The sequence below is a fragment of the Pantherophis guttatus genome, chromosome 4, assembly GCF_059756535.1.
Source record: "Pantherophis guttatus breed Tessera chromosome 4, ASM5975653v1, whole genome shotgun sequence".
Classification (NCBI taxonomy): Eukaryota; Metazoa; Chordata; class Lepidosauria; order Squamata; family Colubridae; genus Pantherophis; species Pantherophis guttatus.
Genome location: NC_142066.1, coordinates 66,981,839 through 66,995,201, shown reverse-complemented (window position 1 = coordinate 66,995,201; position 13,363 = coordinate 66,981,839). Strand labels below are relative to the sequence as shown.

At 41.5% G+C, this 13,363-nt stretch overlaps 1 protein-coding gene across 4 annotated transcripts in view; it reads right to left on the bottom strand.

The window, feature by feature from the left end:
• Positions 1 to 7,341: 7,341 nt before the first annotated feature.
• Positions 7,342 to 13,363, bottom strand: part of ZPBP (zona pellucida binding protein) — a 55,871-nt gene continuing 49,849 nt past the window's right edge. For all 4 annotated transcript variants that reach the window (XM_034416425.3, XM_034416426.3, XM_087892359.1 and 1 more), the window contains one exon: positions 7,342 to 7,526. In XM_034416425.3, coding sequence (XP_034272316.1) covers positions 7,432 to 7,526 — 95 coding nt within the window. In that variant the 3' untranslated portion in view covers positions 7,342 to 7,431. The remainder of the gene's footprint in view (positions 7,527 to 13,363) is intronic.

Here is a 13,363-nt window from a genome sequence, read left to right as displayed (position 1 = left end):
ACCAAAAACATAACTGTAAAAACAGACTAGAAATAAAAATAAAAATAAGCAAGAAAATGATCTTGAATAATATAAATCACCTGATGGATTACATCCCGGAGTTCTGAAGGAGCTGGCAGATGTTATCTCAGACCATTGTACCATATCTTTCAAAAATCCTGGCACACCAGTGAATTACCTGAAGACTAGAAAAGAGCTGATGTAGTTCCCATCTTCAAAAAAGGAATAAAAACAGACCAGAAAACTACAGACCAATCAGGCTAACATCAATATCTGGGAAGATAGTGGAAAAGATAATAAAAAAACAGATCTACGAATATCTAGAAACAAAGTTATAATTAAATGCCAGCATGGGTTTGTTAAAATAGATCATGCCAAATCAAACAGCAGGGGAGAAAGTGGCGGGGGGGGGGGGGGCTCCCTTGTGTTCTTTCAGCTTTGGGACGACCTTGGCTGCCTCCTTTCACCCAACCTGTGGCAGGACCAGATTCAAATTCCTCACTTCTTGACCATAAGACAAAAATATTCACTCTTCCTCCCCAATTGCTGCAGTTTTTGGAGTGTGAAGGCCTTAAGAGTCTTCACGTGTGCTTCTGTTTGTGTATGTGTAAATCATTTCAAGGGCTGTTGAGAGAGCCGGTTTGGAGGGAGATTAGGTTAGGGTCTAACTTCTTCACTCAAACTTAGTCAGTCTTTTTCCTCCCCTCTCGTCTCCCTGTGATTACAAGATTCGCCCTTTAAAGGTCTCCTGTTTGAAGGAACTGGGAATCAACAATTGTTTCAGCATTGCTGTTTCTCATTCATATTTGAAAGTAAATATTGACCTTGCAGTATTTTGCAGCCATGCCGCAAAGGCAGATCAGCTTATTATTAACCTTGTCATTATGCCTTCCCCTGACCACTGTCCCCCCACCAGATGCATTTTTGTCTCCTTTCCTTGTGTGCACATCAAAGCAATGTCCCTGCCTCCCTGTGCTCAAGGCTGCCGACCCCTTGGCATGTGGATTGGTTACCCAGATGTGTGTTTAAATGGCCTAAATGAAGGGTTGGGGAAAGAGCATTGGTGGACCAATAATAGGGGAGGAGCGCTGGGAGAGAGTCGGGAGAGTAAGAATGCCCGTTATGGGCCAGTCATGGTAGAGTGCCTGAGAAGTGGGTGTGTTAAGGCAGCCATATTCAATTGTCCCATTCCGTTCATCCATTCTTTTCCCATGAAATAACTTTGCTGAAAGATACAGACAACTGTTATTAATCAAAATTCCAGATTTTATGCAGCACAAGACAAATAGAATGAAAAAGTTTTTGTTGGATTCTAAAATGAGTTCCTTCATTATTGTTTATAGTGCCTTTCCTATCTTATTTTGAAGTCATATTCATAGCTTTTATATAATCTGTACAATATTAATTATATTGATTATATTCTTTCAGCAATTAAAATGTTCTATTAAACTATATTACATTCCTTTTATTTATTTTTTCATTAGCCTCAGAATTCCTTCTTGCATATGCTTTTTAAAAACTGTGACAAATGTTTCCAGACACATACCTATCTTGCTAATTGATATATTATTTCTTAATTCTGAGAAATTAACCCAGCCACTTATAATTATTCTCTCCAAGAGAAAATTAATATTGAAAGTTCACAATAGTACTTAGCCTCATATTTGTTAGTATTTAGAAAGCACACTATTAACACCCAATTTATAACTCTTCTATAATGTTTTATGCAGCATAATAGAAGTGTTATAAACTGGGACCTCCCACAGCACCACTTTGGTTGAAGTCAAACATTAATTAAAAACTATAATGTGTGTTCAAGAAAATCAGAAAGTAACTGTAATTATAATCAACAGATACAATTGTGTAGAAAATATTTGAGGCAAATAGCAAATTACAGTCCCTAAATATTTGATCACTATTTAGCAGTCTATCTGGTAGTACATGGATTTTATCAAGTTAACAATGTTAAGTCTGTCAGGTTGAGGAGTGAAAATCCATAAGGTGTATACTTTAGTTTGGGGGAAGGTGCCTGGAGAAATATTGATTGATATTATAAGTTAGGAATATGAATTCACTACCTGACTTCTTTGAGCAACCAGAACTGGACCCAAGCAAAGCTGATAAAAAATATAGAGCTTTTCCTTAGGAAGCACAAGAGTAGGCAACTACCAAGAACTTGTTTTCAAATGGTTCTAGGAAACCCCTTGCTAACAATTTATTTCAACTGAAAGCATAAGATGTATGGAGTCAAGCATCATTTGTAGCAGAAACTGGATGCCTTTGTCTTACCAAAAGGATGTTGGCAGTTCTGAACTTTGGAGCCATAAACAACATGCAATGCTCTCGATATGTCTGCATGAGTGGCGATTAAAACCAGAAAAGAAAGATTGTCTCTTCAGGCTGATGAAGAATTGAAGTTCTAAGATCATTGGATATATTGAGGAAAGTGCCTAATAAGCAGTCTCTCCCATTAATTCAGCCATATATTGTTAAGTAGCCTGTTTAATTTCAATCCTTTTTTAAAAGGGGGGAGTTGCATCGGTCATTTCCCAATCGAATGCTGATTTTTAAAAAGTTGCTTATTTTTTAGTTCCACAATTTCAGCCTTAAGATTTCTGAGATGAATACCATCTGGAATCAGGAATGAGTTTACTCTTAATTAGATTTACAAACTAAGTTATTAATTTTATTATAAATGAACTTGACTTTCATTTATCAGTTAAGCTTATAAAACACCTTTGGGACAACTCAAACTACTGGTTTTAAGTTTTCAAACCAGGTTTCTTTTCTGTCTAATCTACTCAGACCCAATATTAAAATATGTACACTTTCTCTAGATCCCTTCACCAAATGCCACAAGAAAGAAAACTTTAATAATGAGAACCCAACACAAATGATGGCTTCCTCACTAGCACTTTTTTCAGGAATTCAAAACAATGAATAAAGCACTGGATTCCCTTTTCATGAAATTTTTAGGAGAGCTTGGCAGTACAGCTAGAGAAATCCAACGTGTATGTAAAAATCACTGCATTTGGATTTCCATCTGGGTATTCTGTAGCGGGAGCAAGAAAGATGAAAGCTGTATAACAATGCAAGCCCTGCCCCTTTTATAGCTGCACTATACCCATAATACACATCACATGGATCAAAGAAGCCTCCACAGTCACTCACTGTTTTACATAACCAAGATATAGTTTAAAATTTAAAGGTAAAGATTATGGACTACTTCGTTTCTTTTGCTGGTTCAATATGATGTAGCTACACTGTTCTTTTCTTTACAACTGTATTTCGTTCATTTATATCCCATAGAAACCTAGCTACTATTACTCTTAACGTGCATATATGAATACGCAGAAACTACTGATAGGTAGATAGGTATTTCTATATGTGGTTAATTCATATTTTGAGGATGAACGTCAGCATCTATGTTTATACATTATATATTGTAGTCAGAGAAGTCCTTTATTCTGTAATTTTCTTGATGTTCAGTCCAAAGGCGGTCCAATCTCTTCTTAAAAGCCTCCAGTGATGAATACTCCTCTTTTGTGCATTCTTTAAAAAAATCTCCATATCATTTTTATAATGTGGTGACCAAAACTGGGTGCAGTATTCCAGATGTGGTCTTACTAAGATTTTATAAGTATTAGTATTTGTACTATTTATACTAATACTTGACATGATCTTTACTCTATCCCACTGTTTATGCAACCAAGGATTGTATTACCTTTTTGACTGCAACGGCACACTGTTGGCTCAGATCTAAATGATAATCCACTAGGACTCCAAGGTGCCTCTAACAGTTACTATTTTTGAGTCAGATTTAAAGTAATCTGCACTTATACATCTGATTTTTCCTGCCTAAGTATAAAACCTTATTTTTCTCTACATTAAATTTCATTTTGTTGAAGTGTTCAAATCTGTCAAGATCCATTTGGATCCTGAGCTTGTCACGTGGGATATTGGCTATTCCTGCCATCTTAATGTTGTCTGCAAATCTGTTGAGTTCCCCTTCTATTCCCTTATCTAAGTCATTTATGAAGTTATTGAAGAGGACTGGGCCTAAGATGGAAATCTGTGGTACCCCGCTGTTTCCCTCCATGTTGATGTAGTATCATTAAGGAATACTTGTTAAGTGCAATTTGTCAGCCAGTTACAAATCCACCTATTGATGATGCTGTCAAACTCACATTTTTACCAAGAAGTCTGTTGTGGGCTACTTTGTCGAATGCCTTACTAAAATCCATATGTACTATGTCCACAGCATTTCATTGGTGCACTAATTTAGTGACTTTGTAAAAGAATGAAATAAGAATTGTTTGACCTGATCTGTTTTGGACAAACCTATGTTGGTTTATGGTTATAATTTTACTTGCTTCTGGGTATTCGCAAATCTGTTGCTTAATTAGTTTTTCCAGTATCTTTTTCAGGTATTGATGTCAGGCTGATTGACCTGTGGTTTCCTGGATCTTTTTTTTTTTTTTTTTCCTTTTTGAAGACAGAAACCATATCAGCTCTTTCCAGTCCTCAGGTAGTTCTCTTTCTTCCAGGATTTTGGAAAGATATGGTTCAATGTTTCTGAGATAACATTTGCAAGCTCCTTCAGAACTCTGGGATGTAATCTGTCAAGTCCTGGTGATTTGAACTCAATCTAGATCAGATAGGTGTTCTCTTACCATTTTATGGTTGTTTTTGGTAGATTGGGCTATAGTTTCTTTTTGTATGAAGACAGATGCAAAGAGTGAGTTAAACAGCTCTTTCTCTCCACTGCCAATTATTTCCTTACCATCATTTCCCACTAGTGGACAGATTGTTTCCTTAACTTTTTTCTTGCTTTTTATATCTTGAAAGGAACTTTTAAAAAATTATTTTTGACATTGTTACAAGTTTTATTTCATTCTGGCTCCCGGTGGTCTTCCGAGTGCGCTTCAAGGTCTTGGTTATCACCTTCAAAGCGCTCCATGGCTTAGGACCTGGCTATTTACGGGACCGCCTGCTGCCACCAATAGCCTCCCACCGACCAGTACGCTCCCATAGAGAGGGGCTCCTCCGGGTGCCGTCGGCCAAACAATGTCGACTGGCGGCCCCCAGGGGGAGAGCCTTCTCTGTGGGGGCACCTACGATCTGGAACGAGCTCCCCCCGGAGATACGGAGGATTCCGGATCTGCGTACCTTCCGTTGCGCGCTTAAGACGTTTTTATTCCATCAAGCTGGCCTGACCTAAACTTTTCCTCTTTTAAATGGAATTTTAAATTTGGTTTTAATTTATTGGGGTTTTAAAATGTTTCAGCCAAATTTATTTAATTAGTTTTATCTCTATTTTAAATTTTGTATTTACATGTTTTATTTTATGGCTGTTCACCGCCCTGAGTCCTTTGGGAGTAGGGCGGTATACAAATTTAATAAATATAATATAAATATAATATTCTGAGTTTTTGCTTTTCTGATTTCATATTTGCATGTTAGGGCTATTTGTTGATATACTGCCTTAGTTATGTGACCTCTTTCCATTTTTTATACTTATCCTTTTTGTCTTTGTTTGTAAGTGAGTTCTTTGTGTAACTATGCTGATTTCTTCTTGGATTTTTTTTCCAGTGGTGTTGAGCTGGACTGGGCTTTTATAATATTTTTCAGTTTCCCAAGCTTCTTGGGCTGTTTTTCCATTTAAAATTTTCATCCATTGAATCTTTCCTAAGCTTTCTTAGTGTTTGTTAAAATCAGCTCTTTTAAAATTTAAGATACTGGTTTGATTATTTTCCATTGCTTGTGTTCGCATTATATATAATTTCAATATGAAACGGTCACTCTTACCCAAAGTTCCAGCAACTTCAGCCCCCTCTATCACTTCTCTGTTAGTAAGAATTAGGTTCAGTATAGCTTTTCCTCTAGTTCAGTGGTTCTCAACCTTCCTAATGCTGCGACCCTTTAATACAGTTCCTCATGTTGTGGTGACCCCCAACCATAAAATTATTCTTAAGACCATTGAAAATATGTGTTTTCCAATGGTCTTAGGCGACCTCTGTGAAAGGGTCGTTTGACCCCCAAAGGGGTCACGACCCACAGGTTGAGAACCCCTGCTCTAGTTCCTTCCTCTACTTTTTCAGGTGACAAAATTGTCAGCTAGGTTAGTTAGGAACCTATTCAATCTCCACTTGATGCAGAGTTTGTCTCCTAGTTAATACCAGGATAGTTAAAGTCCCCCATTATTACTGTAGTGTGTTTTCTACTTACATTTGGTTAGCAAAAAATTCATCTATTCTTCTACTCAGTTGGGTGGCATATAATATATGTCTATTGCAATGTCACTTTTTTTTTCTTTTATATTTACCCATATGCATTCTAGGTGGTTTTCATCCTTGGTTTTGTAGATTTTGGTTGACATGTAATGATCTCTTAAATATAATGCAACTCCACCTCCTTTTTTGTTAGGTCTGTTTCTTTTGAATAGTTTGTATCTTTCCATCAGTACATTCCAGGCATGAGTTTCATCCCATCAAATTTCCATAATGGAAAATTATATCATATCTGCCTTTGTGTATTAGTTCTTCAAGTTCATTCTGTTTGTATCCTAAACTTTGAGTGTTTGGTTATAGGCATTTGAATCCTTTATTGCTGAACCTGGGTATGCTTTCTATATCTAGGGGTGGGTTGCTGGGGTTTCACAGTTGTTCGGGAGAACCTCTAGCTAAGATTCTGTGCAGTTTGGAGAACCCCAAATCCTACTCCTGGCTGGCCCCTCCCACCCAAGGCATCCCCATGCAGCCTGTTTTAGATGCAGGTAAGTACAGGGCATGCGCAGAGGCTCGGAGAGGGCAAAAAACGGCCTTACCGGAAGTTCAGGAAGGCCGGAAACAGGACTGTTTCTGGCCTCCAGAGCTGGGGAGGCAGTTTTTGCCCTCCCAGAGACTCGAGAAAAACCTCTGGTGCCCAGGGAGGGCAAAACCACACACACCGCCGTGGTGCAGGAGGCCGACTAGGCCATGCCCACCATGCCATGCCCACTCAGCACCCGGGCAGAGAACCCCTTGCAAAAAATTTTGAAGCCTATCCCTGCCTATATCTCCTATTTTATATCTCAGTTGTTCTTCTTCCCATCACTTTCTACCTCATTGTTTGATTGATTGTCTCCGGGCTTGTGCTTGGAATTAAGCCCCAAAGATCCTAAAGACTGTCCTAAAGATCTTTAAGATTGGTCACCCTTCTCCCTCATTTTTCATTTAACTATAGAAGGCAAGCCATTCCACTAATTAATTAATCTCACTGTCAGGGAATTTCTCCTTATTCTTTTCTGCCACATAGTTTTCCTCATATAAATGTAATAATGTAATATAAATAAATAAACTATTTTTTTAAAAAAAAATCCTTTTATTTGGGTTGTAAAGATGTAAAGTACAGGAAAGTTACTAAACATAGTGAAAGGATTATGTTAACAGTCTAGTAACAATGTTTGGCTGCATATGCCAGACTTCTGTTGCATTGAAGACAATGAGTTCCTTCATGAGGGTTGAATGTTCCTGGACTGCAAACCACTATAACAAAAGAAAACAAACAAAACAAACAAAAATAATAATGTCATCAAATGTATTACAATTTTCTGCAATCAAATGAAGATTCCAAATTCAAAGCCAGTTAATTGCTTCAAGAAGTCTTGTCTACATGGGGTTTTATTTCCTAAATTCAGGATTCAGATTCACAAAATGTTTAAGAAAAAATAAAATAAGGAAATGGGAGGCAGAAGTAAATGTAAAAAGTATAAGATAGCCATCATAGGTGAACAAAACTTTGAGAAGACTCCATCAGTTATCTGCAACACACTGTATATAGCTAACATCTCTGCCCCATCCCATCATATTCTAAGATTTATCTTCCACTATAGGAGTCAATGTGAATAATTACAGGTACAGAACATCTGGTATTGGATTTCCTCAGGTATTGTATTGTATTGTATGAAAACTCAGATGTTTCACAACTAGTACCAAAATAAAATAAAAATCTTGTAATGTTATGGATCTACTATTGATTATTATGGTTGGTTTGGTTTGTTATGCAGATATGCTTCCAACAATTCTTATGAACAAAACTATTGAAATTTGGTCCTTCAGTTATAGTGATCTCTTCAGCAATTTAATGAACTTTAAAGAACTTTAGCAAATATAGTAAGACAGGGTCAAGGTCTGGACTGTTCATTTGCTTCTTGAGTCCAAATAGTCCTCAATTTACAACATTCATTTAGCGAGTCTTCAAAGTTACAACAGCATTGGAAAAAGTGACTTACAACTTGTCCTCACATTTATGACCATCATAGCACACCTAGAGCCACTTGATCAAAATTCAGGTACTTGGCAACCAAAATGTATGATTGTGCCATCCCGGGTCATATGATCGCCATTTGCAACCTTCCCAGATCAAAGTGGGACAATAGCCACATTGCCGCAGCCACTTCACTGCAACACCCCCCAACTGCCCCCAACGCACTACCACTGCCACCAAGCTCTCGGCACACTACAACAGGCGTCCCTCCACCATTGGCCCTCCCACACCCGTCATCCCCTACTCCTCGTCCCCCACTGCTTCACACTGGGTGATTTGCTGCAGAACAAATCTCCCTGGCTGCTATTCAATGTGGGATACTTAGTCATGTGGGATAACTCACTAAACACTGATGAAAAGAGAGCAGGACACTGATTTACCCTGTGACAGGACAGTGGGCTGCTCCCCTCCCCCATGTGCCATAGATCGCTGATGGAAGGGGGCACCAGCTGGCCCTCTTGGCCAGGTTTGACCCCGCATTCCATTTGTAGATTTCTTTAGTCATATCCTCAAAGAGTAAGAACAACAAAAATAAGAGAATGGAAGTAAAATGTCTATCTCCTAGCAATTTAATTCAGAATTTGCTTACTTCTGACCCAGGATAGCATCTTGCTCAAGTCCAAAGCTTTTATCTACCTTTGGGCAAGAATGTTGTTCATCATCATCATCCCTTCTTTCAAAGTTTTCATAGATTCTAAAATACTCAGCTTTGACTCAACCTCACAATCAATGCTCACGGCCCAGGTTCGATTCTGGTCAATGTATCTTTTGTGACTCCAGGGGTCCATTTTGCTAAAAAAATATATTTAGCTAGAGATTACATAGCTGAATTTTTTCGATAAAATTATATATTTATCCAGAAAAGGAGATTTTATTTTCCTAGCTGCCTTTTCTCCCTACAACTAGACCCACAGAGACCTTTTAATTAAAAATTATATGTGTTTTGTACAAGTGAATTAATTAAAGTAAACCAGTATTCCAAACTAATTCCAAACTAAAGTATGGATTGTATGAAGAGAATGGAGGCAAAATCTATGAGGAAAATAGCAAAAGCAGCAGCAGCAGCAAAGCCTTATTGTGTTTTTTATTTTTTTATTTTATTTTACCAAAGATTTATATGCCGCCCTTCTCCCTAAGGACTCAGGGCGGTGAACACAAGTTAAAAACATATAATAATAAAAGATCAAAAAGATTAAAACCCAGTTAAAACAACGACAATCAAAATAAGAAAAACCCAAGGATCAAGGTCAACCCATTTGTTGAAACAGCCAAGTCTTTAAGTCCTGATGAAAGGACCGGAAATCAGGTGCCATCTGAAGCTCGGTGGGTAACTCGTTCCAGAGGACAGGAGCGCCCACGGAGAACACTCTACCCCTGGACATCGCCAGTCGGCATTGTCTGGCCGACAGTACCCTGAGGAGGGCAGCCCTGTGAGATCGAACAGGACGGTGGGAGGCGGGTAGGAGATGGTCCTGCAAATACCCCGGACCTAGCCATGTAGGGCTTTAAAGGTGAGTACCAGCACCTTGAAGCAGATCCAGAGGACCACTGGTAGCCAGTGCATCTCGCGTAGAAGAGGGGTTACATGGGAGTAACGGGGAGCTCCCGTAACCACCCGCGCGGCCGCATTCTGAACCAGTTGGAGCCTCCAGGTGCACCTCAAGGGCAGCCCCATGCAGAGGGAGTTGCAGTAATCCAAACGAGAAGTAACCAGGGCATGAGTGACTGTACGGAGGGCATCTCTGTCTAGAAAAGGGCGCAACTGGTGCACCTGGGTGAAGGCCCCCCTGGTCACGGCCATAAGATGGTCTTCCAAAGACAGCCGGAAATCCAGGAGGACACCCAAGTTGCAGGCCCTCTCGACGGAAGGAAGCACTTCCCTCCCTATCGAAAGTGATGGAACTTCTAGAACATGAGACGCCGGCATCCATAGCCACTCAGTCTTGGAAGGATTGAGTCTAAGCCTGTTCCTACCCATCCAGGCCCGTACCACCTCCAGGCAATGGGACATCACGGAAAGGGCATCCCCGGGGTGGAGATATATAACTGTGTATCATCAGCATATTGATGATACCTCACCCCAAAGCCACGAATGATCTCACCCAGCAGCTTCATATAGATGTTAAAGACTAGGTGGGAAATAACTGACCCCTGAGGTACACCACAAGTTAGGGGCCTCGGGGTGGACCTCTGCCCCCCCCGCCCATACAAACGGGACCGCCTACTACCACCAATAGCCTCCCACCGGCCAGTACGCTCTCATAGAGAGGTACTCCTCCGGGTGCTGTCAGCCAAACAGTGTCGACTGGCGGCCCCTAGGGGGAGAGCCTTCTCTGTGGGGGCACCTACCATCTGGAATGAGCTCCCCCCGGAGATACGGAGGATCCCGGATCTGCGCTCCTTCCGCCGTGCTGTGAAGACCTTTTTATTCCATCAAGCGGGCTTGGCCTGATCTCTTCCCTTTTTAAATATGTAAATTTTAATCTGTTTTTAAATTATTGGGGTATTTTAATTTGTCTGGGCCAAAAAGTTTAATTTGATTTTATCGGGTTTTTAAATTTTGTGTATTTATGTATTTTATTGTTGGCTGTTCACCGCCCTGAGTTCTTCGGGAGTAGGGCGGTATACAAATCAAATAAACTAAACTAAATTAAACTAAACTAAACTAAACTAAACTGCGAACGACCTGAGAGGTAGGAGGAGAACCACTGTAAGACAGTGCCTCCTACCCCAACCCCCCAAGTCGCTGCAGTAAGATACCATGGTCGATGGTATCGAAAGCCGCTGAGAGGTCAAGTAGGACCAGGATGGAGGAACAACCTCCATCCCAGGCCCACCAGAGATCATTCACCAGAGTGACCAATGCTGTTTCCGTGCTGTGCCCACACCGGAACCCCGATTGGTACAGGTCTAGGAAATCCATTTCCTCCAGGAACTGTGGGAGCTGTTGCGCCACCACGGACTCAACAACCTTCGCAATAAAGTGAAGGTTGGAGACCGGCCGATAGTTATTAAGTGAGTCTGGATCCAAGGCCGGCTTCCTGAGGAGGGGTCGAACCAGCGCCTCCTTAAGGGAGGGGGGATGACCCCCTCCCTCAGAGAAGTGTTGACAATAGCCTGGATCCAGTCTCCAGTCACTTCCTGGGCAGCTGAAACAAGCCAGGAGGGACACGGATCCAGCAAACATGTGGAGGCACCCAATCTACCCACAATCCTGTCCACTTCATCCACGGAAACAGAGTCAAACTCAACCCAGATACTACTCCCAAGACTTGCCCCAGTCTCCTGGATGGACACTGCCCAGTCAGAGTCCAGACCGATCCAGATCTGAGCGATTTTATCTTGCAGAAACTGAACAAAATCCTCAGCTCTGCCCTGTAAAGGGTCTTCCCTCTCTCCTTGATTGAGGAGAGAGTGGGTCACACTAAACAGGGCTGCTGGGCAATTTTCTGCAGATGCAATGAGAGCGGCGAAATGATCCCGCTTCACCGCTTCCATCGCCACAAGATAAGACCTAATATAGGTTCTTAACTGTGTTCGATCAGATTCGGATTGGGAGGACCTCCAACACTCCTCTAAGTGTCTTTTCTGATGCTTCATTTCCCGGAGCTCCATGGAGAACCAAGGAGCCACCCAGGATCTGCATCGGATCAGAGGCCGCAAAGGTGCGATTCGGTCCAAGGCCCCAGCAGACGTCCGTTCCCAGGATACTACCAGTGCCTCAGTCGAATCGCGGGATTGGGAAGCAGGGAATGTACCAAGCTCCGTCAGGAATCTCTCAGGATCCATCAGGCACCTGGGGTGGAACCATTTTACTGGTTCCACCTCCCAGCAGTGGGGGTTGGTGGATTGAAAGTCCAGTCTAAGGAGGGAATGGTCGGTCCATGACAGGGGGAGCAATAGACAGATCCCCCCTACCCCGGCCATTTATCCACTGCCCAGAGAGAAAAACCAGGTCAAGTGTGTGTCCACCCCTATGAGTTGGGCCCTGAACAACCTGAGTCAGATCCATGGCCGCCATGGAGACCATGAACTCCCGCACTGTCTCAGATGTCTCGCCGATTGATAGCAGATTGAAGTCTCCCACAACCAAAAGGCTGGGGAGTTCCACTGCCACTTTGGCCAAGACATCGAGCAGTGCGGGCAGGGCAGTGGCCACACAGCTGGGAGATAGGTATGTGACCAACAAACCCGACTGAACTCCAGGGTCCCACTTCAATAGGAGAGATTCACACCCGCCTCTCTGAGGGACAGTGACCTCCCTAGGACTGAGACTTCCTCTAATAACCACCGCCACCCCCCCACCACCCCAGTGTTGCCTGGGAATTGAACCCAGGCCTCAAAAATTCTACCACTGGACCACCAATCCACTGTTGGGAAGAGCTGGATGACTGCTTTAATGGAATAAAAAAGGCATGGTTGGCCAAGCTAGAAAACTGAAGTGCAATAATGATATAAAACATTCTCTTCATGCATTTGCTCTGTAAGTGTCTCTACCTGCTCTCTGCATGTACTTTAAATGTTTTCAGCTCTGAAGCAAGGGTGAAATGCTCCCGGTTCGGACTGGATCACCTGATCCAGTAGTGATGGCGGTAGGTGGTTCAGAGAACTGGTAGCTAAAATCTCTGCCCTCCCCCCCATGCCCAGCTGAGCCACACGATCATCAGAGTCTTTTTTTTTCACTTTTAAAAGCATTTTTTCTACAACCTCTTAGGAAAAAATGCTTTTAAAAGTTTTTTTAAAAAAGCCTCTGATGATCATGTGGCTCAGCTGGGATCGTCAGAGCCTTTTAAAAGCATTTTTTTACAACCTCTTCGGCTGAAGAGGTTGTAGAAAAAATACTTTTAAAGGTTAAAAAAAAAAAGTTGGCCATGCCCACCCAGTCATATTACCCTGCACCAAGCCACGCTCACAAAACCGGTAATAACAAATTTTACATTTCACCACTGCTCTGAAGGATAGCTTTATTTTCCGTTCATAAATATTTATTTCTTTATTAAATTTGTAGCTCACCCATCTGCATCTGGGGGTCTTACAGATTATGAAAAGACAAATA